Raw genomic sequence first — 24,379 nt, 5'->3', positions numbered from 1 at the left:
ATAAAAAGACAATTTCAATCAAAGACAAGTTTGTTAAAAATAAGTAAATAAAATCTAGCGTGGTCAATATACCACAAGGTCATCAACGTGTCATACTATGAAAAAGTAAAAAACTCCTAAAAATGTTACTATTCAAATTATTATATCAATACCACCTTTTCACTTTCTGATGCCGAGTTGGAACTATTTGCCAGTAGAAATCAAACAACATGTCATCAAGAAACTTGACTTCATTAGCAGGTATGGTGGTAACGTCTGAAATCGAGGAAAAAACTTAATTCTAGACACTCATTGAAAAATACTTCTCACTGTGATCGTCTTATTGTCAATTCGACGCCTATCCAGTTGCCACGTGTCCGATTTGGTTATAAAGAAGATAAGTGTGTTATTGTGATTTATGCTGGAATCGACAAGTTTTGGAGATTGGAATTTGAGAAATATAAGAAAGGAGTGATTGTTTATAAGTGAGTTGTATTATCCAATCATTCAGAAAAAGTAAAATTTTTGGTTTTTCAGATCCGAAAATAGCTGGGACCCGAAAGATATCACCAAAAAAGTTATTCATTGTACTAAACCTCTCCAAGTTTCGATTATGATTCTGAAAAGTTTGCTTGCCCACAACTCAATTCTAATGAATGCAATGGAATGGAACATCACGCAAAACGATATCTCCAAAGGAGTTCATAATCGCATTTTGAAGCTCCTGGACGGCGCAAAATTTCGAGTGACTGAAATGGTAATGGGAAGAAACATGTGGACGGAGGTGAGACACTTTATGAAAAGTGTATGCTACTATGAGAAAGTGAAGACGCTGAGAATATTTTGCTTGTCATTTGACACTCAAAATTTGGCTCCAATTAGTGCATGTCAACTCGACCAATTTTATGAAGGACGACACTTTTGTACGTTCACTCACACAGATTTTCAGACTTTTAGTCACTGACCGAGTTATTTCAGATACCACTAAATTGAATATGGAAAACAACACATTGTCAGTGTTTTTATCCAACTTTACTGAATTAACCAGGGACCGATATTTGGAAGTAGAGGAGAATAGAACGTCTTCTATTATGTTTTTTGACAAAACTATGGTGAAAGCGCCGGGCGGCATTGAAATCGAAGGAATTGTTGTTGAGAGTCGTATCACAGAGTGTGGCGCATTCGATTATGTAATTCATAAGAAATATGAGGAACATTTACAATATTATAGGGTATGTGTACTCACTAGGAAAGATCATGGAGCCAGTTTGGAGTCATGGGATGTGACCTATATCATTGGAAAGCTGAGAAAACGCTGATTTCAAGTATATTTTCAGTTACAAGGTCAAAATTTGAAAAATAGAAATTTAACGTATCACAAAGGATTTCTCATTTTCCAGATCTTTGATTTTTTTTTTTCGACTACCAGGCTTCCAGGGCAAAAACTGAATATATATTTGGAATCAGCGTTTTTTCAGCTTCCCAATGACATAAGTCACGTCCTATAACTCCCAACTGACTCAACCTTCCCTAGTAAGATATTATCTCAATACTATTGATTTTGCAGTCTTTGAAATGTGAACTCGGCCCTTTCTGCAAACGATGCTCGGATCCATTTGACTACTGGTACTATCAAAACTCTCCCCGTCGTGCTCTTCATGAACCATTTTGGGTTGAACATATTTCAAACAATCAGGATAACGAGATCGTATCGCAGCTACGAATGGCATATCTGAGAGAAGGAAATGAGAAAAAGAAGATTCAGAAGGGGAATAAAAAGCAGACGTTTGAAACGCCATCTTGGGGATTCAAACATGTATCGATTGATCGTTTGGTGGAGAATATTAATAGGGATGGACAAGGAAGAAAAAGAAAGAAAGAGAAGGGGAAATTCAAGGATGTCAAAGCTTCAGAAGATTTTCGTATCAAGGGTTCTGAAGACCTGTCAGCAGATGTTGTTGAAATGATTCTAGAAGACATGACTGCTCTACAGGAAACTCTTTCCGAATCTGAACAAGGGGAGGAATGTCAGCAAAGCGTAGAAGAAGTCGATAATCATCCAAAAACTGATTTCCAGAATATTCTACTTTTTGTTTTGGCTGTTTTATTCCCGATTCTTATTTCTTTTGGTATTTACTTGATTAGTTCTGTTTTTTAGACTCCAAGGTGTCTAATAATAAATGTTTACTTGACATGTTGATGACCTCTTCCACGTAGAATCTTCTTATTTTCCCCTCCACAACATCACTTTTTATTTCGCCTGCGTACAAATGCCAAGTTGGAACCATTTACCAGTGGAAATCAAACAGCATGTCGTCAAAAAGTTGGACTTCATGAGCAGGTATGGTGGTAACCTCTGAAATCGAGGAAAAAGCAATTTCAGACACTCACTGAGAAATACTTCTTACTGTGACCGTCTCATTGTCAATTCCACATCTATTATATTGCCACGTGTCCGATTTGGCTACAAAAATGGGAGATGCCTGATTTTGATTTATACGGGAATCGACAAGTTTTTGAGGATTGAGTTTGAGATACAGAAAAATGGAACTCTTGTTCACAAGTGAGTCGAAACTCTGCTCTTTTAAAATACAATACCAGTTTCCAGATCTGAAAATAGTTGGGCCTCAAAAGACACCTCGAAGAAACTAATGTCTCCCTCTGATCCTTTCCCAGTTGCAATTCAAGTGCTCAAAAGTGTTCTTGCTCATAAATCCATACTCATCAACGCAATGGAATGGGAATTCTCTCTTAAAGATCTCGACAAAAAAGTCCAAAACTCTGTAATCAAACTTCTAGGGGGCGCAAAGTTTCGAGTTATTGAAATGGTTCCAACACTGCTTACCTGGAATTGCTTGGTCGATTTTTCCGAGAGTGTGGCTCACGATGAAGATTTAAAGTCGATTAGACGACTCAGAATGTATGCAGCCATTAAATATTGTAATCCTGTATCGGCGTATGAGAAAACTCAATTTGTGAGGGGAAAGCATTTGTGTGAGAGATTTTGAGTAATGGGGATATACTTTTAAATGTTTTTAGACGACACAATTCTTGACATGGCGCTACCTTCTAATATAACTGAAAAATTTCAAAATTGTCTGATGGAGCACCCAGAGAACTCACCAGACGATCTGCTGCAAAAGTTAATGATGTTTCATAAAAGCCATCCAGTTGGAACTGCTCGTGAGTTACTGGATGAGACACTGATTTGTTGGTCTCGTAAATCGGAATGTGGACGGTGGGTGTATGTCATGGATGTGAAATATGAGGAGCGGCGAAATGCTCCTTTCGAGGTAATTCATTATATTGATCCTTGCAATATTGACTTTGCAATCGTTAGGGGAAGTGACCTATATCATTGGAAATCTGAGAAAACGCTGATTCCAAATATATATATTCAGTTTTTGTCATTGAAGTCTAGTATTCAAGAAAAAAAATATTTCAAGAAAGGTTAAAATTTGGAAGTCAGTTCCTTACCGACGGATGATCAGCGGTAAAACTTTGACCATACTTTTCTCGAATACCAGGATTAGAGGGTAAAAATTGAGTATATATTCGGAATCAGCATTTTCTCAGCTTTCCAATGATATAGATCACGTTCTGGTAATTCGGGGCCCTTCCCTAGTAACTGCACAACTTTCTAGACCATTCAATGTGGACTCGGCCCATTCTGCAGACGATGCTCGGATCCATTCGACTACTGGTACTATCACGATTTGCCACGTCGTATTCTCAATGAAAATTTTTTGGATGAGATTATCATCAATAGAAATGACACAGAAGTCCGAGAAATATTACCGATGTTGTATGCCAGAGAGGAAAAAGAAAAAATATCGATTCTTTCAAATGGGGTAAGGCGTGAACTCGAAGTCTCATCATGGGGATTCAAAAGGGATACTTTTTCGATAGATAAGAAGAAGCGGAAGAAAAAATACACTGAAGACATCAAAAAGGCAGAAGTCGTGAAGTTAACTCCAGAAGACACGATTTCTGAAAAACAAGACATCAGTGGTATTCTTCAAAGCATCGTAACCGCAATTGTATTCCCGATTTCTGTTTCTTTTATTTTCTACGTAATTATCTCTCTGTTTTAATTAACTTGCTGACTGAATGAAAATGTTTTATTACGAAGATCCCAAGTATCATCAATAAATACAATAAATTAAGGATTATCACATTGAGTTATTATTATTAAGTTAATATCGGTACGCAATAAGTTAGAACAAAAAGTACAAAAATGAGACACGAGAAGAATGATTTCAGTAGTCATAATTGCATGAGGGGCTCCTTGATTTGAGGAGCCGCTGTCTCCTTCTTACGGATTGAAGAGCGAATTCCACGTTTCGAGCGACGGATTGATCTGGAAAAAAAGCATTCAGGTGAGATTTTGAATGAATAAGAGTCATAGCCACTACAAAGTCAAACATCAAACAAATTAAGGAGAAAAGTTTTAGAAGATTCCAGAAGTTCACACATTCTAGGCCACCAAAAAACAGCACACTCATTCTCTATATACCCTATCCGCTTAAAGCTGGAGTTTTTCCAATTGTGACTATTGCCACGTGGCTTTGAGAAGTTCTCTTTGAATGGTAGAAACACTTCTGAGTTCTGTTCACAAAACCGTTCATAGACATCCAATGTCTGGCCATCCATGTGGGAGAACGCCACGTCAAATATGCTTCTGAATGTTTTTTGAGTTCTATTCTTTGGGATTCCTTAATACATTTTCTATTTTTAGCCAACTACAAATTATAGAAATGTCACTCTGAACCTATTATACAGTACCGATCAAAAAGATATGAACTTTGGCAGTTTTTAGTTGGAAATATTCAACTTTGAGAGTGTGTCATAGTAATTCTGATAGTTACACGTTATAGGTTTTTAGTGGATCATACAGATCAAAAGTAGAGTTTCATTTTTGTAGTTGATAACTGTTTTTTGCGGACACTCCCAAGAGAGTTATACTCATTTTAAGGCAACAGCTCGAAAATCGCACCATGGTCGATTTGAGAGAGAAATTCATTTGTTAATACGTAACTTGCTAGGGAGTGCCTGTACAAAACTGTCGTTAACTACAAAAATGAAGCTCTACTTTTGATCTGTATGATCCACTAAAAACCTACTAAGTGTAACAATCAGAATTACCATGACACACTCTCAAAGTTGAAGATTTTAAACTAAAAACATAAAACTTTTAACCCGTACTGTATTAGGGCAGTTCCTCAATAGTATCAATACATTTTCTATTTTTAGAGCCAAGACTTTTAAAAAATTATTCCACTCTAAACCTCTTATATGGAAACTCACTTTCTAGCATATACTGCATTCCTCATTATTCCTGTACGATTGGCCTCGAAACGAGATTCCTCTGCGCATTGTTCAAAGAATTCTAAAACAAAACATTAGTCATTAAACGACCTCCTCCTCCTAGTACCTCTCAACTTGTGTACATCTGGCATAATATGCTCTTGCAACTCAGTCATCTGTGCTCCGGTCATCTTCAAAGCCATCTCCAAGTGCTCCAACGCCTTCTCAGCCGCTTGCAACTGTTTCTCCGCTCCCATTCTCGCCATCATTTGCTCCTTCAACTCAGACTCAGTGAGATCTCTCTGATCACTGACTTCCTTCAAATGATCCATAAGTTCGGAGGTCTTCATTGTGTAGTATTGTCGCTCCTTCTCCAAATCTTGAGTTTTCTGCTCATTCATCTTTAACAGCGTCTCGATTTTCTCCTTCTCTGTCATTATGCAGTTCCTTGACGTCTCGATTTCCATCAATCTGTTATTGAGTTGGCACTTGTCGGTTGATAAGTTTTGATTATCAATCAACACTTTTTCCCGTTCTCTCACAATTTCCTGAAGTTGCTCATGAATCTTCTCTTTCTCAATATTCAATGACTCCATGTTAGCCTGAAGATGCTCGGTTTTCGAATTCAGACTCATTTTCTCTTGCTCCAACGTCTTTTTCATCTCGTTTGTCATCTTGAGCTCACTGAAAAGCAGAATTATAAGTTTTAGTTTGTAGTTTGTTGTCAAACTCACTTCTTAACATTCTGCAAATCATCCTTGAGTTTCTTGGTTGTCCGGATAAGCTTCTCACGTTCAACTTCGAGTTCTTCTTTGTCTTTTGCAAGTCCCTAAAGACAAGTAATGCGTAAAACGTATAATAAAATCAAAAATCAACTCACATCAGCTCTATCATGTTCCTGTTTTCTCGCCTTTGCCTCCGCCTCCAATCTCTCCTCATAACTTTTCTTCTCCTCATTAAGAAGGACACCTCGGTTTTCCAATTCACGAATCATGGTCTCACCTACGACTGTGTTTTTGTAGGAGCTGGAATTCAAGAATTGATTATGTAATTACCTCATAACTCTAGATCCTAACACTTACATTTTCGTTGCACTTCTCAACGCCTTCAGCCATTTCTCCTGCATCTGATGGTCAGCTGCAGCGACAATAATAGCTGTTGGTAATTGTGGATGAGCAATTAGCAAACAATTTTTCTTATCCACATCCCCGCCAGACACAATCGAGCATCCAATCAGAGGAATAATTCCTTTCGGATGCAAATCAATTCTTCTAGTTTTCTCAAACACCTTCTTATAACTTGTCGCGTAGTAGATCAAGAAGCACTCTTTCAATACGAAGAACCGTTTCGCCCATTTTGCGGCTCGATTCTTTCTCTTGTACTTTTTCATGAGAATTCCATAGTTTTGGACCCCAAGAACTGGGCCCATCTCATCGTAACCAACACCGTCCTCTTCTGGTGTCAAGTCATAGTCATTGCACTTCTTGCGAGTCAGGTTGGAGAACTGAAAACTAGGAGATATAAATATCAAAGGTGTTAGTACTGTGCCGTGTTCAGTTGAAAATGCCCAACTTTGAAAATGTGTTATGGTAAAACTATCTGTCCCACAATATAACTTTTTATGGGATCAAACAAATAAAGAGTAAAGCTCTATTTTTGAAGTTGACAACTTTTTTGTACGGACACCCCCTAGAGAGTTATAGTAATTTTAAAAGGGCAGCTCAAAAATCTCATTATTTGGCACTGAAATGGGTTGATTTGAGGGAAAAATTACTTTGTCAATTTGTAACTCGCTAGGAAGTGTTCAAACAGAAAAGTTGTCAACTACAAAAAAAGAAGTTCTATTTCTGATCTATACACTTCATAAACAATCTATATTGTGATACAATCATGGAGGCTGTTTCACACTCACAAAGTTGACTATTTTCAACTAAAAACTGCAAGTGTCGCATTCTTTATTGCCAGTATTGTAAATGTTTTCTTACCTGGAATGAGAGACTCCTCAAAATTCCCTTCTTTTCAATAGTGTTCGGTGGCGATGTTTTAGGCGGTCCATTCTTTGGTGGTTCCGGAGCGTTGCCTTTCTTCTTCGAGTCTTTTTTGGCTTTCAGTTCTTTCGGAGTGGTCCCCGGTTTGGGGGCGGTTTTTGTGGTCATCTGGAAATAGAGATAGATAGAAATTATGGTTCTGAGAAAGTTGGAGTAAGCACACAGAATGAAAAACAAAAATTCAATACATCTGCGGACTCAGAAATTATAATCAGGAAAGAGGAAAGACAATGGAATCATAAAAATGAGTACTTTCTCTTCTCCCCTTTCTCTATCCGCAGAACGCCCCGGTGACAAGGAGGGTCATCAGTGAAAAGTGAAAATGAGAGAGACAGGATTCTCAAATATGTTACATTGGATTCCGAATTTCGGTTATCAATGAAAAATTATAGAAAGGGGGGATGACCCCACGAAATAATGTTCGGGGGAACCCGTTTTTGTTCTATCCGTAATTGGATAATGTTCTTCTTCTGATTCATCCAGCTAGGTGAAGAATAGTGAAGAAATAAAAATCTGGGATATAGGGAATTCAGAAGAAAGATTTGAGTTCAGAAGACTTGGAAACAAGAATTATCAATTCGGAAAAAGCAAAAAAAAGTATGATTAGCTCGGGATTAAAAGGTTCTAATGAAAAAATACTAGGAGTTTACTATAATCATTAAATTTTTGAAAACCAAAATCCAAACCTGCCCAACCTTATGCTCGATAAGCCCAATACTCACTCGAATGAAAGAAATCCTTCCGGGAAGGGAGAAAAACGTTGCCCGCCTTTTCTTTCCCATATTTGTTTGTTTGTCCAGATCATGCTCGATGATATCTCCTCCCGCAAAAACACGAACGCCTGTTCTCTCCATGCCCGAATCCGTCAATTTTTTGACACTTTGACGGCTTTTTTTGTTTGAAATGCATGATAGCACACGTTTCACATGGACGTCACGAAGGTTGGGAAAAAACAGAGAAATGGTGTACTGATCAGGGAGACAGCGGTTGAAAAGATGCAAAAGATGATACTTACAAGCGCTAAGTAATCATATACCGTAAAAACTGTATTAGAGCGACACCTTTAATAGAACGACACCTCTAATAGAACGACACCCATCTATACTCAGAATTCATGAATATGATTATCCCAGTGTATTTTCTTGGTTCTGATTAGAAGCAGCGTGAATAGTAACCTCTAGATCAACAAATAAAACTTTCAAAAAAACTTTTCCGCTTAACTTTAATGAGTTTCTGAAACCACAAAACTTTTCTGAGAGGCGGTTGAAAAATAGAGCGACATGTCGCTCTAATACAGTTTTTACGGTAACCTTTATTGGAAACAATTAGATGTTGAAATTGACAGATACATTACCGCTCAAAAGTTCATCAACTTTGACAGTGTATTTCGGTGTCACATGGTTGTCCGACAAAAATTATTTTGTATGAGTTGAATAGAGCAAAAATAGCACATCATTTTTGCAGTTGATCATTCTTTTCTAGGGACACTACCATGAAAGTTACAGGTTGTCAAAGTGAAACGTTCCAAAATTTCGCTAAGTCGGTATCAGGGAGAAACGGCTTTAATTACCTGTAGCTTTCGTGGTAGTGTTCCTACGAAAAAATGGTCAACTACAAAAGTTATGGGTTTGGTTTTGCTCTGTCTAACCAATACCAAATTAAATTCGTCGGACAATCAGGTGACACCGAAATACACTGTCAAACTTGATGATTTTTCACTGGAAACAGCAAAAGTTGATAACCTTTTGAGCGGTTTTTGAAAACAAAAGGGAATTTAAAAAGTTTTTGGAGGGTTTTCTAACAGTCTATAGTTATTTTCAGACAAGTGACAAGTGGCAGACAAGTGAAGTTGAGTTACATGCTCTGAACAAATGATATTTTTCAAAAAACGGCCCTGACAAAATTCAAATGGCTCTTTCAAAAATCAAGTTTATCAGATAATTGCGTAGGATTTCAAGACAGTCTCATTAATATAAGAATCACTCTGAAAATACTTAAGTAATAAAGTTTTACCAATGTTTTGTTAGTTATATAAAATTCAACTCTGCGAACCGTTCTTTTCACGATGTTGTTGAAACAGTCTATTTGCATTTTCAGGCTTCATATTTATGTAAATATTTTTCATACTTTTATTTTTTCACAATTTCCCAATATATTTTTGTTATTTTCAGCATTTAAATAACGCTTGATTCCCCGTGTGCTAAAAACCCAGAGAACCTCACCTCCGTGCGGCAAGTTTGCGAAAACCACGCGCTCACCCTTGCGAAAGTGGCCTTTCGCCCCGCCCACTTTGCGCTGTCGATTTATTTTGCGACGTTTTCCCTTCAATAAAACCTGAAATTCTGTTTTTTCTTACTTCTTTTTCATTTTAAGTTAAAAAACTGAATTTACCATTTGTTTTTGTGCCGGAATTCCCCATTTCAGATGATTTTTTGGTAGAAAAGTAAGTCTTTTGAAAATTAAAAAAGAACGAGTGAAATTAAATATTTGGAGTAATCTTTCCCCAATTTCCGATTGTCTGCACAGTGAAAAATTGGCTCTGATCGATTTTCGTGGACAAAATCTCAAATTGGAAGCGGAACTCACCAGAAAACGGGCTATTCTACTAGACAACACTGGTTTTTCAAAAAATCTCCGTTAAAAAATATTCTTCGTTGAGTTTCTGCCAATTTTCTTCTCAAAAACTCATTTACAGCATCTTCTCCACGTCTGCAACGCAAAAATGTGCAATTTTCGTCAAAAAACATAGCAGACACTACTCAAAAACGAATTTCCTTCTTGTTCTTCTGCTTTTCACTGAAGAAATCATACATTTTTGCAATTTTAGCAGTGTAATCGAATGAAAAAATCGATGTTACATTAAAAAAGATTCTAGCTGCAATATTTCAATAACTCTGAGTTTCTATTCAATAACTGCTACTTTCAACACCCCTTTCTCTGACTACACATCTAAATTTTCGAATTGCATCTTCTTATTAACGAAACTGGACTGAGAATTCATGTTTTCGTCTGAAAAGTACTTTAATCAACTGACAGAGCGATGAAATGGAACAATGTTTATTCAAAAAACTGATTCTTCGCGCCAAGAACGAAACATTTGCACAATTTTTGTACGAAGCTGTCATTCGACAACAAATTCCCTCGAAGTTCTTCTCGATTTTGTCTTGAAGAGCATAAACTTCCGCTTTTCACTGAAGAAACCATTCGTTTTTGCAATTTTATTTTTAGTGGAATCGAATGAAAAATTCCATTTTTATTAAAAAAAATACCGAAATGCAGCAATTTTCCTGCAAAAAGTGATATCCACCAACTTCTTCGCTCCAAGAACAAAAAATTGTACTATTTTTGCCAAGTACATCTCAAAAGCCGTTTATCTTCAAAATCGTTAATATTTTGTGTTGAAAGTCGGAGAAACAAGGCTTTAGCCTATTGCGATTGAACATTTATGCGCTCTACAGAAAAAATTCTTTGAAATTCATGTTTTTTGTCCGCAAAGTACTCATTTGATCAACTTTCACAGTGAAATGCAATAATTTTCCGTTAAAAACTGTTATCCATAAGCTTTTTCGCCCCAAGAACAAAAAATTTGTGCTATTTTTGTCAATAACTTCTCAAAAGTCGTTGTTTTTCAAAATCGTTCATATTTTGTGTTAATAGTCGGAAAAACAAGGCTTAGCGACTGAAAAAGTATAGTCTTCGTGATAAAAATTCTCTGAAATTCCATATTTTTCAAATACTTCCGCCGAAATATCAATTTGTTAACTCTTTCTTGCTTTCTCTTACCGTTTTTTTCACATTTTTCTCTGATTTCACTGTTTATTTTTCTATTTTCAGCATGTGGTTCGAACAATTCTACTCTGGAGTAATCACCACCGCGTTCGTCGCCGGCGCCTGCTACATGTCATACCCATTCAACAAATGGGACGTCGGAAGAGCCTTCCGTCGCAATTATAACACTCCACAAAGGTTAATTAAGCGATTTTTAGCCAAAAATTTTAATAAAATTCCGCATTTTTCATCTACAAATCACTATTTTCAAATTTTCAGAGTGGAATTGTCGAAGAGAGACCACCGACTGACTGGCAATCAATACCGCATCGCCGGACTCGACGCCTTCCCAGAGAAGTGAGGATTTGTGCTGAAATTCATGAAGGAACAGAATTTTATGCTGAAAATCGGGAATTTGAATGTTTTCAAGGATTTTTTTTAGCTAAAAAATCATCAGAAGGTTGAATTTTCAGCGCAAAAGCCCTAAAAATCGAAATTTGATAGTTTCTTTGCATTAAAAAATAATTTCGGCGCTAAAACATAAAATTTTGGCTCTTTCGGTCATAAATTCCGCTCTTTGTATGAAAAATTTACTTGAAACGCTCCTAAATAATATAAATTTCTCATTCTTCCAGGTAAGAAGTCATCGTCGATTGGTTCAACACGCCACGTCATCTCCTCCACTCTCTCCAGAAGCACCACACGATTTAGAACTTCTATACTAAAGTTTTCGTATGTATTATTAAAGTTTCGATTTCTTTTCTTCAGAATGTGTGTGCAATGAATAGGAAATTGTAGCAAAGAAACATAGAAAAAAGTGTATTAGTTTTTGAAGCAGAGACCGAAAAATAACTTATAGCAAAGCAAGCAAACTCTTATTCTTCAAGAAATAGACTCTCTTCACATCGAATCTCTTCCTATCCACATGGAACACTTGCCACATTATCAATTGAGCTCCCTCTCCACACATCACTTGAAAATTGGCACCCAAATAACGAATATCTGACACTTTGAATCCCTCCAGCTCATATTCCATCAAAATGATATCCCGGCCAGGTGCCACCTCGAATTTTGGTTTCGAATGTTGCATGAATACCTCAGTCGACGTCCCATTCTTCCCAATAGCCTCCATATACTCGCGAAGACCATGGAATTTCGACGGGATAGGGGTCCAACCCTTCACTTGGAGTTGCTCTTCGAATTTCAGTTTTTCGAATTTTTGCATCGCTTCGGCGAGCGAGAAGACGTCAGAAGACGGGTAGCTGGAGGGGTCTTCGGGTTGTTCGATGAGGGAGTCGATGAGGGCGAAGTTCGGGAAAATGGGACCTTCGTAGACGCTTCGGGTTGGAAGTTCCTGGAAATCGAGCTTAGGGAAATTGCAATGGCCCGTGAAGCCTAAACCGGCCTAGCGCAGATACAGGCTGGGCCGGCGCGTAACTCTCTTCAAACTGAATTTTATAAGCTGAAATATATACCAAAATGTAGATCTCAGCGAGTTCTACAATTTGGTATATTTTTTGAAATCCAGGGAAGACCCAGAATACGGAAAAGGTCTGAATCTCATAAAAGAAGGAGCAAATTTTCAAAATCCGAAAAAAGACCTTTCTTCCCCGAACTTTGAAAATCCGGAGAAGGAAAAAGAAGAACGAAAAATAGATTTTTGGGTGAATTCCGCGTTCTTGGCCCTCATATTCGGCAACTTTTGATTCAGAATCTCTTTTTTCTTTCCAGGATTTTAAAAATCCGGGGAAGACCTAAAATCCGAGTTAGACTAGAAATCTGGGGAAAGCAAGAATCCAGAAAAGACTAAAATGAGAAAAAGGCTCATTTTCGGAAAAAAGTTTTAAAAATTCGAGAAAAAAATCCGGAAATCCATTTTTTGGTGAAAACAACACATTTACATTTGTGAGAATCTGGCTACAAAGAACACAGGGTCTCAAAGTTAAAGGGAAACTCACCACTTTATCAACACCATTGAACACATAAATTGCGAACAAAACCAACATGTACACCATAAGAAACTTGGCACTCGCTGGTAGCCATGAGCTCTCCGGCTCATCATAATCCAACCGAGCGCTCTTATCGATTTCCGCGTAACCAATCATAGGCTGCAGTTCATCGAGAAGACACTCGCATCGGTCTTGCAGAGTGTCCAACTCGCTCAACCTCAAATTCCAGGTTCTCGCCTCGAAATCGAAACGAGACCGTGGGATTCTGCCAGTGGTGGGTGGCGCATTATTTTTTGTCATTTGAATGTATTCTTTGATATTCACGTGACGATTAATACGTGGACGCAGACTTTGGCATCGAGATGGATAGAAATATCCAAGAAGGGAGCGTCTCGGTGGTCTCCCTTGCTCATTGATGAGTGATGGTTCAGAATCTCCAATTTGAGCTTCTGAATCCTTGACGTCAGTGTCTTCTGACTCCATTATTTTTGGAGCCTCAATTTCTTCTGACTCCTTGACGTCGTTGGACTCAGATTTTGAATCCTTGACGCCTTCTGACTCCGCCCCATCATCTTCATCGGTGAAAGTCAAGTCGGAGAGATTTTCGAATGACGAATCCGACGCCGTCGATGACATTCTAGAAAAAAACGGAAATTGAAAAAAGGGACGGGAGGTAACCATGGTGAAAAAAAGAAAGACAAATCGAAATGAAGAAAGCATGAAAGAGAGGACAACCGGATAGACAGACACACAGAGAGACGTTTGGCCTTGCAAAGACCAAATCAATAGGATTGGGGCTCCGTGACGTCTCCGTGTTTTCGTCTAACCTGCTGCGTCTCTCTTCTTGGGGAGTCTCTAATTGGTGAAAGCCTAATTTTGAGCTTCTGAATCAGAATTTTTTCGAATTTTTATAAAATTTCTAAAGGAAATAAAAGTTCTATAACATGACTGGTGTACATGAAACGGTGTTGCAATTAAATTTCAATTCTCAACCAATGAAATTCAACCCCTCCCGAATGAAAACCGTTTCACAACCACTCATGCCAAAGAGCTCTAATTCCCAATTAGAGACTCCCCTAGAAGAGAGACGCAGTAGGTTAGACAAAACACGGAGGCGTCACGGAGCCAATCCTTTCGAAGTCTATACCTAATTAAAGCTGGAATATCACTCTTTCAGAATCTGGAATTGGTTTCCCAATTTTTTTGTATTATACCTCCAAAATAAAGAAAAAGCCTCAAAAAACATTCTCCTAGAAATGGAGAGAAGACGAAATGAGACGGGTCAGCTGCTCTCGTGTGAGTAGGAGGGAGCTGAGGAAGATGAAGAGGTGGTGAGAGAAAAGAAGACGTCATGTATCCAGAGAGACATTTTTTGGTTGTATATAAATTTATTTCAGAAAAAATCAGCATAAAAACATCGAAAATTAGTCAAGCAATGAGAGCAAATCTTCAGACTTCACATAGTACACTCTTTTGATTATCTTATCTCTGTACTTCTCGCAAATCTCCAGTTGTGCTCCTTTGAAGAACTCCAAGCTTAAGATGTTCACACTCTCGGTGTACGTGGAAATCTTGAAATTGTCCAAAACAAACTCGATATCTTCGAATCTTGGATTCTTTGGCCGATTAAAGAATCGAGGGGTGCTACGGTAGAGAAATTCTTCGGTGGCTGTCCCACTCTGTCCGATAGATTCCAAAAACGCTTTGACTCCAATGAATTTCGCTGGAAGGGGAGTCCACTTGTTCATGCGTTGCTTCTCATCAAAAGTCATTCCATCGAATTTTTCGATGGCTTCGTGAAGTTTCAGTGCGTGGGAAACTCGGGCGTTCTCGTGATCCATCTTGAGTGTCCAGGTCTCGACATCAAATGAGCTTTTCTCAGAGTCAACGTATTTTAAGGCTTCGTAGATGTTGCCTTGTTTTAGTGGCTGAAATTTTAACATTTTCAGATTTAGCAAATTACAAATTTGATGATAGTGGTTCTTTATATCCACCCTCAGTTTCTCAGAGTATGATCGTGCCCCAAATCAGAACCGCCCAAATGAAAACTGGTAGTAATCAAAATAGATTAAAAGTTGGTTGAACGTGATATCAAAACCATTAATGGCAATAATTCTAACAACTTCGGCAGTTTTCAGTTGAAAATGTTAAACTTTAAGAGTGTCTCATGGTAATTCTGATTGTCCCACCAATAAAGTTATTTATGGATCATACAGATCAAAAGTAGAGCTTCATTTTTGTAGTTGACAACTTTTTTGTACGGACACTCCCTGGACAGTTATGGCTATTGTAAGACGACAGCTCGAAAATCGTAATTTTTTGATTTTTGACCTGTCGTCTTAAAATGACCATAACTCTCTTGGGAGTGTCCGTACAAAAAAGTTGTCAACTACAAAAATGAAGCTCTACTTTTGATTTATATGATCCATTTTATTTGGTGTTATAATCAGGGATACTATGCCAGATGGACATTTTCAGCTGAAAACGTTCTAGATTGCTGTAGATTTGAGGGTTCTGATTCGGGGTAGCCCCACAGTAGAAAACTAAACTTGATGAGCTCTCAAAATTGCAACATTTTTCAATGAAACCAACTCACTTTAGTAATGACTAAGAGTGCCCAAAGAAAAAGTGCCGAGAAGAAAAATATGAAGAATTCTATGTACACATCTCGTTTCTTGACTTGTCCTGTTGGCTTGGAGATGCTTTTTGGAACCACTGCATCTTTGGTGTCTTCAGATTCAGAGAAATCTGAATCATCAGACCCGATTACTTCCAGGCCCTCGATATCCGAGTCTCCAGAATCCTCATCTCTCAATTTCGTCTCCCAGTTTCCTACGTCATCATCATCCGTGATATACTCGAACGACGAGTTCGATGAAATTGACATGTGGTCTGAAATTATAGATTAGTAAAGGACATGGGGAAAAACAGATACACAGAGATTAGATGGGTTGAGAGATACATAATGGGTGACAACTGACACCTTTAGATAGTTTTTCGATAATAAAATTGGTGGCATTAGAATTTATTGGGTCTTGAAAGAAAGAAAGAAAAAGTAGATTAAAAAAACCAAATATGCAAAAATACAGAGAATTTTGGAAAATAAGATGCAATTAAAGAGCAAGCAAATCTTCGGCCGTGATAAAGTAGACTCGTCTGACCTCGTAACCTCTCAGCATCTCGGTGATCCACAGCTCTCCTCCATCCTTGAATTGCACATCTCCACCGAGCAAAGTGATTTGCAAATCGATATCATCCAACTCAAAACTAACGCGGATACCTTTTACATCCTTTTGATACTCTGCGAATCTTGGTGTGGCCCGGTACATGAACTCCTCCGTCGCTTTTCCATTGAATCCGAAGCGGTTGAGGTACTCCTGGAGGCCTTGGAATTTTGATGGGAGCGGGGTCCAGCGGTTGGTTCGCAGCTTCTCCCAGAACGGCATCTTTTCGAACTTCTTCTTGGCCTCATAGATTTCGGTGGCATAGTATAGAAGATTGGCCTCCTTATTCATCTCTTCCTTCCAGACCAAGAACTCCACGGGGTTCGTCTCGTATCCCCGGAATCTTGTCATTTCGTAGACGTTTCTTGGCTGAAAAATGAATTATTTAAGTTAGTTATTTCAAACAAAACGAAAAACTTACCAAATATGTAGCCAAGAGTCCGACGGCAAACACAATTGCAATCCAAATCATCATCGGGCTGCTCAAACCCTCTTCTTGTTTTGGCGAGCTTGACTTCTGTTCCTTTTGAGAGTTTGATTTCGAAGATGTTTTGTTCTTCTTCTCGTTTCTTGGAATCTCAATTTCTGGAGTACTCTTAGCATCCAATGCTTCGAGTTTGGAGGAGATCTCTCTAATTTCATTTAAGAGTTCCCCAAATTCTGAGTCTTCCACCTCAGAATCCTCAGAATCTTCAGATTCAGAGTCATTAGAATCGTTAGATTCCTCAACCTCCTCCTTCTCACCCTCCTCGACTTCCAGCTCCTCGTCCTCAGAATCTTCTTCGTCCTCCTCATCAGAGACCTCCTCATCGGAGATCTCATCGCCGGATTCCTCGCAATTTTGCTGCTGTCCTTCAGAATCCATCACGTCTTCTGAATCGGTGACCGTTCCGATTTCTTCCTCTCCAATACAATCGTCATCAGAGACATAGTATGAAGGAGGAAGAACAGATGAAGCCGTCATTTTTCTGAAAAAAAGGTAAAATAGGGACGTTTTGGTCAAAAAAAAAAGGCAAAAAAGTGAGTCAAAAGCATAAAGATAGAGCATGCCAAAGAAACTTCAATAAACTTCCAAAGAAAACCTGATCCAGAGGCTAATAACTAAACCAAAGTGTAACGAAAAAATCGATAAGCACCCTCGAGGGTCCGTTCGACGGTGCGCGGGTGGTGACCACGAGGAGGCCGGTTTGTTTGCTTCTAATCGGCTTCTGACCATCTGCCCGGTATTCTACGGGGGCTGTAGAGGAGGGGTTAATGAGGGGAGGAGAACCCGCTGGGCTAGTGGGTGATACAACCTTTTAGATCTTTTCGTTTTTTGATAGATTGGCATCAAGAATGACAAGTAGAGATTAGATTAGATAGAGAGCATGGGAACGCAACATAGAGTATCGGTCAAAAAACGTTATGGACTTTGGTCGTTTTCAGGTGAAAATACCCAACATTGAGAGGGTGTCAGGGACTGGTTGTCCCAATAAGTAGATTTTTGAGCTGTCGTCTTAAAATGACCATAACCTGCTAGGAACTGCCCGTAAAAAAGTTATCAAAACTACAAAAATGAAGCTCTACCTTTGATCTGTCAGATCCTTTAAAAGTGTACTTGATGAAAAAATCTGAATTACCTCGACACCTTCTCAAGGTTGGACAATTTCAACTGAAAAATGGGATGTGCACTGATAATTTAGATTGTGGAGCAATTTTTTAAACATTTGAGGGACATCCGGACCGAGCACCTCTTACTGAACGACATTGTGTATACTCTCTCTCCCTCTCTCTTGTGAGGCTATACATCTCATGTACATTATTAATCTCGGACGACAGGACTACGACACACAAAAAACACCGCTTTCCTTCCCTCCTTCTTCAGGATTACCATACCCCTAATTACTGCTTCTCGGATAATGAGCCATCTGCCTATCTCGACACTCGGCTAATGGACCACTGAGAAAATGAACGTTGGTTGAGATACAAATGATCAAAAGATCAACCCGAAATTCTTTATTTCTAAATAAAACATACATTATAATTTATGATTTATAAAACAACCCGTTTCATTCACTCAAGTAAAGAAAATTAACTAAAAATTCTTAATTTTTACTCAATTTCGACTTCTTCTTCCTTTGCTCCTCAGTTCCTTGACACACTGGTGCGAAGACATAACAATTAACACCTCCTGAAGATGCAAGGCAGAACTCATCGGTGTGTGCAATGTAGGAGAAGAATCCGGTACCACAAATGGCGTCGAAGAATAGTCCGGTCTCTGCTTCAGCGGCACTTTGGACGGCTCGTTTGGAAGATTCAGCATCGCCGGACACTATGTTCTGGAATAAAAGAAATATAATTTTCTGTAGAAAATCTGTTCACATGGATATCCAGATGTCCAACTGCTCATGCATAAAAAACCCTTCCTCACATTAAAAATTATTGTCCGCAACCTCTGGCTGTTGCACTTGTCATCGTCCGACTCGGGTCGACATTGTCCATTACTGCAGTCGTTAATATTCTGGTTCTCAATAGAGGATGTCGGTGCAAAAGTTGAATACGAGAACAGCTGGGGTGCCTGTGTCGTATGCTGGTAGATAATTTGTGGTTGTAGTGGTGAGGGGGCCGAAGCAGTTGGCATGGGAGGAAGGATGTGCAATTGGATTGGATGTGGAGAGGGGTTGGCCTGGAATTCAAAAATCCAAGATTTTTTTCCAAAATCCAAGATTATTTCATATTTGTCAAGGCCCGGTCCAGCCCGGCTTCAAAAACTGAACAACTTTTTTGAAATTTTTTCAATTATTCATTGGAAATGTGAACATTTCTGATGATTTTTCAGAATTTCTTCTAATTCTCCCGGACCTTGGGGCCGGGCCTTGTCAAAAATGAATTAGTTTAAAAAATTAAAATCTCGAATTTAAATTTAAATAATTTAAATTTAAAAATCTCGCTAATCCAAAAATGTACAGTTACTAGATAAGAAGCCACTGGTACTGGAATCGTATTCTGTGTCTGTGGAGCTGCTGGCACATAGACAACAGGTTGTCGGTTAGTGGTACGATAGGCATAACGGATTTCTCTCGGTGGGTACGGCCTGAAAACAGAGACATCTGGAAACAAGACAGACAGACTCTATACTCACTCTATAACCTTCTGCTCACTCCTTTCCTCATAAATTGGCGCGGGCTCCAAACCGAAAAGAGGTATCAACTTCCCATTGGGGTCTCTTCCATAAGTCTGAATGTGTTTCCCAGGTGACAGAGATTGCCAATTCGGTTCCGTCCTTGATAGGATTATTTGACGGTTTTTATCCATTATGGTAGGGGAGATATCGTTCATTTCGACTACTTCCTCGGCTAAGAATGCAAATATTATATTCGTTTTCAAGCTAAGTTCTGGTATTAAAATATGTAACTCACAAGGTGACTTCCTGATTATCCTAGAAATTTTCGATCGATTTTTGAATGCTTTGTACAATCTCTTCCTCCAATCTCTTATTGAATCCAGTTTCACTTCTGATGTAATCCTTCCCTCACTTCTTACCTTGGACGATGGTGCTGCTGCTAGGTGCAGTTCTTTTTCCGGGTCACTAGCAGTTGTGAAAGGGATTAGAGTGGGGTAGTCGGATGAAGGTGCGTCGGTAATCTTGAAAAAAGGGGCATATTACATAAATCCATAAAGTTCTAGGTAACTTTAAACATGTCTAATATCTACACTGCCGACCAAAAGTTTAGCAGTTTTCAGTTGAAAATTTTCAACTTTGAGAGTGTGCCATGGTAATTCTAATTATCCCACCAGGTAAAGTTTTAATGGATCATACAACTAAAAAGTAGAGCTTTATTTTTGTAGTTGACAACTTTTTTGTACGGGCACTCCCCAGAGAGTTATGGTCATTTTAAAACGACAGCTCAAAAATCGCGCTGAAATTGGTCGACTTGATGGAGAAATTACTTTGTTGATACGTAACTTACTAGGGAGTGCCCGTACAAAAAAGTTGTCAACTACAAAAATGAAGTTCTATTTTTGATATATATAGTTCATAAAAATTTTATTTGGTGGCTCAATCAGTCATACCATGACATCTTCTCATAGATGGACATTTTTAACTGAAAACGGTCAAAGTCGGCTTACCGAGTTTCCTGTTAATTCTTGCTGATTTCTGGCATCTTCCAAATCTTCCTTCTCCTCCATGGAACTCGATTTCGAGCCAGTCAACATTTCCAGCCTTTCTTCATTATTTATAGATGGAAAAAAGTTGTTCAAATTCTCCAAAAGTCGAGTTTTCAAAAACGCTTTATTCCCTTGAGTACCACCATCAAATATAGAATCATTTTTCAAGATTCCAAAGTCACTGTGAGCCATTGAATAATGTAGGGTTACTGTAGCCACTACAGTAACCCAGACAATTGATTTCATAGCGATTTAGATCAAAAGTTAAAAGAATAAATTGAAAAATAGACAATGAGACAAGAGAAAAGGTGTAAGCCGTTTAGAATGTAGTGGTCTTCTCTCTCCAGGATTAGAAAAGTGGTTCAAGTGGAAATGGGAAAACTAGCCGCATACAGACAACGCACGTTTTTGAACGGACGATGAATAATTGCTTATTTGCTAATGTTTTCTTTTGAAAACATGGAGAAGAGGAGATTATTGACCGTTTAGGATGAAAGAGGGCGGCTAACAGGGAAGTGTGTCGGTCTGCGTGTCCAGATGTCCGTTTGTCCAGATATCTGTCTGTGATGTTCAAAGTCAAAACATTCTCATTTCCTGATAAAAAATGACGTTTTTTCAATGATTCAGAAAATATTTTTAGTATTTATTTTTCCTAAAATGTTTTGTTTGATCTTGTATTTTCAGGGCTTCTTTTAGTCATGCGGTTTTATCTAAATTTCGAAATTTTCTAGAATTTCAACTCCATGGCTTCCCTCACACGCCATCCCACACATTTCACTTGCGTACACAGCATAGGACTTCGGATTTTTATATTTTCTCCAATTCGCCTCTGATTACTTTTTTCCAATAATGAAAAAGATTCCGTTTTTCATACCATTCCTTATCCTATTATTCCAATCCCCACTATCTGGAGATGGTGCTATTTTACAAGTGGGATTTCTGGCCGCCGCTGATAACTCCACGGAGTTGGCGCCGTTCATTGGTTGGAGTAACGTAGCTGGAGCTCTCGGCGTCGCGTGGAGCAGAATTGTGGAGTACGGATTACTTCCACAGTATGAGACGATGAAGTGAGTATAGGCAAAAGGGCAGAGAGACAAAAAATCTTAATTTCAGCCTCACTTGGGTACTAACCAATTGTCGGGAAGCAGATGCAGTTGGTTCGGTTATCAACTACGCGGAAGGACATGCTCATGTTGTTTTAGGACCGCCATGTACAAGGCGTAAGTTTAAGGGATTTGAGGAATTTGTTGAACTTTGAAAATAGAAAATTAAGTTTTAAGTACAGTCCCGCTCCAAACGTTTTCAACTTTGACTGTTTTCAGTGGAAAATGACTAAGTTTGATGGGGTATTTTGGTGCCACCTGATTGCCCGACGAATTTTATTTTGTATAGGTTGGACAGAGCAAAACTAGCACATAATTTTTGTAGTTAACCATTTTTTTGTAGGGACACTACCATGAAAATTACAGGTTGTCAAAGTGAAAAGCTCCATAATTTCGCTAATTTGCACTGAAATTAGTTGGTTTCAAAGAGAAATGACTTTGATGACCTGTAACTTTCAAGGTAGTGTTCCTACAAAAATGTGGTCAACTATAAAAATGATTTGCTATTTTTGCTCTGTTCAGCCAATACAAAATAGAGGATCATCGGACATTCCGCTGACACCGAAATACACTGTCAAAGTTGGACATTTTTCATTGAAAATAGCCAAAGTTGTTAACTTTTTGAGCGGTAATGTAGGTTTTCCACTCAATCTTCCAATTTATAGCCGCCCAAGTCGCTGGATCCGTTGCCAAGTACCTCGACTTCCCACTAATTCTGTGGGGACCCCCATTCGACTCAAGTCTTCTCAACCAATTCGAGTATCCTACCATTGCATCGACCACGTCCAGTACCCTTTAGTGAGTTTGTCTTCCTGGTGTTATCCATGTATTTTCTTCCAGTCAAGCGAAGTCCCTGATGCGTATGCTTTCCTACTTCAAATGGTCTGAAATTGCGTTGATTTATTATGTGGCAAGATCAGATCTGATTCCACGTTGCACACCATTGATTTCTGATTTTGAGACATTGGTGAATAGCAATGACAACTTGACGATTACCTACAGAAGACAGATGAGTGTGATCACTAATACAAGTTATGCGACAGTGCTGAGAAATTTGAAGGAGTTGGCCAGAGGTGAGTAATTAATTAATAAAATTAGCTTTCTATTAACACCAAACCCAAATTTTCAGTCGTCGTTGTCTGTCTGGAATCCGACGAAGCCCGTCGAAACCTTATGATTTCCATTGCGGAAAACGGAATGGATACCAATGAATATGTCTATCTGATGATTGAATCAAGACGTGCCGGATTTTGTAGGGATTCTTCTTTTTTTTTCAAATTTTTAATTTCATTTTAAAATTGAATTTTTAGCCACTACATTTTGGAATGGTACTGATGGAAAAAATGATTTGGCGATACGGGCGGCCAGGAAGTTTTTGGTCATGGATAACCAAAAATATAATGATACAACTACTTTTGTCCAGGAAGTGCAGACAGCGTTTTCGAGAGCACCGTTTAATTGTCCGAATTGTACAAATATTAGTGAGGACATCCGGATATTTGGATGTAGATACACAGAAAGAGTTACAGGTCCCACAATATCTCAAGTCGGTCCTCTTGGTGACGCTTTGCTTCTCTATGCATATGCTCTGAATAGATCTATCGCTGCTGGAAATCCTACACCAACTGGATCAGAGATTTGCAATGTGGCAAAAGGAATGGAATTTTTAGGTAAAATATGCACAAATTGAACCAATATAAATAAAATTCATCAGGTTTCACTGGAAAAGTGATCGTCAACCAGAACTCAACGCGTACTCCAATTTTCGTTGTCTACAATATTGATACCAATGATAAAGAGTTTGCAGTGATGACGATTGCAGAAGATTTAGATGATTCGTCGGATCCGGTAGCCTCGAGCGTGAATTACTTTGTGATTTGTGTCGAAATTCACAGAAATTTTAATTGGAGATGTATTAAATATATTTTTTTCGAAGATGTTCTGTCCCCCCAAAATAATCCACTCCAATTTTCTGTGAGAACTCTGATTTTAGACCGATTGTTAAATTCAGATCACACTTACCGCTACCGCCGCGAAAATATGGGAAACATGGGGTGGCACTGCTCCGTTGAGTACTCCAATCTGTGGGTTTACTGGAACGGACTGTCCAAAGTCGTTCACCGATCAATACCTGGCTATTATTCTGGGATGCACTGCGGCTGCATTGGTATTGATTGTGGCCGTTATTTCTACAGTTGTGTTTTTAGTGAGGTAAATCCTTTGGAGGCCGAACTAGGGAAAGGCATGGAGTCAGTTTGAAGATATAGTACGAGACCTATATTAGTGGAAAGCTGGGAAAACGCTAATTCTGAATAATCAGTTTTTGCCCTTAAGGCGTGGTATTCAGAAAAAAAACTAGGTCAACGTTTATACGGCTGACAAGTCAGCGCACTATTTTTTCACACATCGTTTTTTTCTCGAATACCAGCCATAAAGGGCAAAAACTGATTATATATTTGGAATCAGCGCTTTCTCAGCTGTCCAATGATATAGGCCACGTCCCATTACTCCAGACTAACTCCATGACCTTCCCTAGTAAGAGAATATGACAAACTAACATACTCTATTCTAGATCCAAGCGCCAAGAGGAAGAACGTCTCAACCAGCTCTGGCAAGTTCACTTCGCGACTCTTGTGAAACCACCGCAGAAAAATACGATGCACAGCTCAAGAAGTCTTCAAAGTACAGTAACCACTAGTACCAAAGTGACGATTAACTCAAAGAAAGACACTGAAAGACACAGTTTCTTCTTTTTGAACAATGACTCAGTGGTTGCAAGAAAGCATAACTTCAGGGCGGTTTTCACCAAGAATGACAGGGCGATGTTCAGAAAGGTGAGGATCAACTGAGTG

General features: G+C 38.7%; 8 protein-coding genes across 8 annotated transcripts; 4 read left to right on the top strand and 4 right to left on the bottom strand.

The window, feature by feature from the left end:
* Positions 1 to 169: 169 nt before the first annotated feature.
* GCK72_021963 (uncharacterized protein) lies at positions 170 to 2,137 on the top strand (the record flags this gene model as incomplete). Its single annotated transcript, XM_003105288.2, has 5 exons — positions 170 to 240; positions 285 to 464; positions 517 to 902; positions 958 to 1,211; positions 1,547 to 2,137. The coding sequence occupies 5 exons, from the start codon at positions 170 to 172 to the stop codon at positions 2,135 to 2,137; spliced, it is 1,482 nt and encodes a 493-aa protein (XP_003105336.2).
* A 112-nt stretch (positions 2,138 to 2,249) lies between these two features.
* GCK72_021962 (uncharacterized protein) lies at positions 2,250 to 4,073 on the top strand (the record flags this gene model as incomplete). Its single annotated transcript, XM_003105196.2, has 5 exons — positions 2,250 to 2,320; positions 2,363 to 2,542; positions 2,588 to 2,973; positions 3,019 to 3,272; positions 3,624 to 4,073. The coding sequence occupies 5 exons, from the start codon at positions 2,250 to 2,252 to the stop codon at positions 4,071 to 4,073; spliced, it is 1,341 nt and encodes a 446-aa protein (XP_003105244.2).
* A 172-nt stretch (positions 4,074 to 4,245) lies between these two features.
* GCK72_021961 (uncharacterized protein) lies at positions 4,246 to 8,188 on the bottom strand (the record flags this gene model as incomplete). Its single annotated transcript, XM_053734588.1, has 8 exons — positions 4,246 to 4,339; positions 5,287 to 5,368; positions 5,414 to 5,970; positions 6,021 to 6,115; positions 6,167 to 6,311; positions 6,369 to 6,790; positions 7,272 to 7,442; positions 8,030 to 8,188. The coding sequence occupies 8 exons, from the start codon at positions 8,186 to 8,188 to the stop codon at positions 4,246 to 4,248; spliced, it is 1,725 nt and encodes a 574-aa protein (XP_053583501.1).
* Positions 8,189 to 11,169: 2,981 nt separating this feature from the next.
* GCK72_021960 (uncharacterized protein) lies at positions 11,170 to 11,463 on the top strand (the record flags this gene model as incomplete). Its single annotated transcript, XM_003105158.2, has 2 exons — positions 11,170 to 11,300; positions 11,382 to 11,463. The coding sequence occupies 2 exons, from the start codon at positions 11,170 to 11,172 to the stop codon at positions 11,461 to 11,463; spliced, it is 213 nt and encodes a 70-aa protein (XP_003105206.1).
* A 492-nt stretch (positions 11,464 to 11,955) lies between these two features.
* Positions 11,956 to 13,687, bottom strand: GCK72_021959 (uncharacterized protein; the record flags this gene model as incomplete). The annotated part of the gene is made up of 2 exons (XM_003105159.2): positions 11,956 to 12,456; positions 13,061 to 13,687. The coding sequence occupies 2 exons, from the start codon at positions 13,685 to 13,687 to the stop codon at positions 11,956 to 11,958; spliced, it is 1,128 nt and encodes a 375-aa protein (XP_003105207.2).
* A 788-nt stretch (positions 13,688 to 14,475) lies between these two features.
* On the bottom strand, positions 14,476 to 15,938 carry GCK72_021958 (uncharacterized protein; the record flags this gene model as incomplete). The annotated part of the gene is made up of 2 exons (XM_003105212.2): positions 14,476 to 14,979; positions 15,648 to 15,938. 2 exons carry the CDS (start codon positions 15,936 to 15,938, stop codon positions 14,476 to 14,478), a joined length of 795 nt encoding a protein of 264 aa, XP_003105260.2.
* Positions 15,939 to 18,359: 2,421 nt separating this feature from the next.
* Positions 18,360 to 20,472, bottom strand: GCK72_021957 (uncharacterized protein; the record flags this gene model as incomplete). The annotated part of the gene is made up of 6 exons (XM_053734587.1): positions 18,360 to 18,593; positions 18,686 to 18,940; positions 19,228 to 19,348; positions 19,397 to 19,491; positions 19,798 to 19,899; positions 20,386 to 20,472. The coding sequence occupies 6 exons, from the start codon at positions 20,470 to 20,472 to the stop codon at positions 18,360 to 18,362; spliced, it is 894 nt and encodes a 297-aa protein (XP_053583500.1).
* An 801-nt stretch (positions 20,473 to 21,273) lies between these two features.
* On the top strand, positions 21,274 to 24,376 carry GCK72_021956 (uncharacterized protein; the record flags this gene model as incomplete). The annotated part of the gene is made up of 9 exons (XM_053734586.1): positions 21,274 to 21,491; positions 21,538 to 21,644; positions 22,193 to 22,325; positions 22,368 to 22,600; positions 22,657 to 22,779; positions 22,838 to 23,197; positions 23,242 to 23,387; positions 23,539 to 23,738; positions 24,100 to 24,376. The coding sequence occupies 9 exons, from the start codon at positions 21,274 to 21,276 to the stop codon at positions 24,374 to 24,376; spliced, it is 1,797 nt and encodes a 598-aa protein (XP_053583499.1).
* Positions 24,377 to 24,379: the final 3 nt, after the last annotated feature.

The sequence above is a fragment of the Caenorhabditis remanei genome, chromosome V (genome assembly GCF_010183535.1).
Source record: "Caenorhabditis remanei strain PX506 chromosome V, whole genome shotgun sequence".
In the NCBI taxonomy this organism is placed as follows: Eukaryota; Metazoa; Nematoda; class Chromadorea; order Rhabditida; family Rhabditidae; genus Caenorhabditis; species Caenorhabditis remanei.
This window is presented reverse-complemented; position numbering and strand designations above follow the sequence as displayed.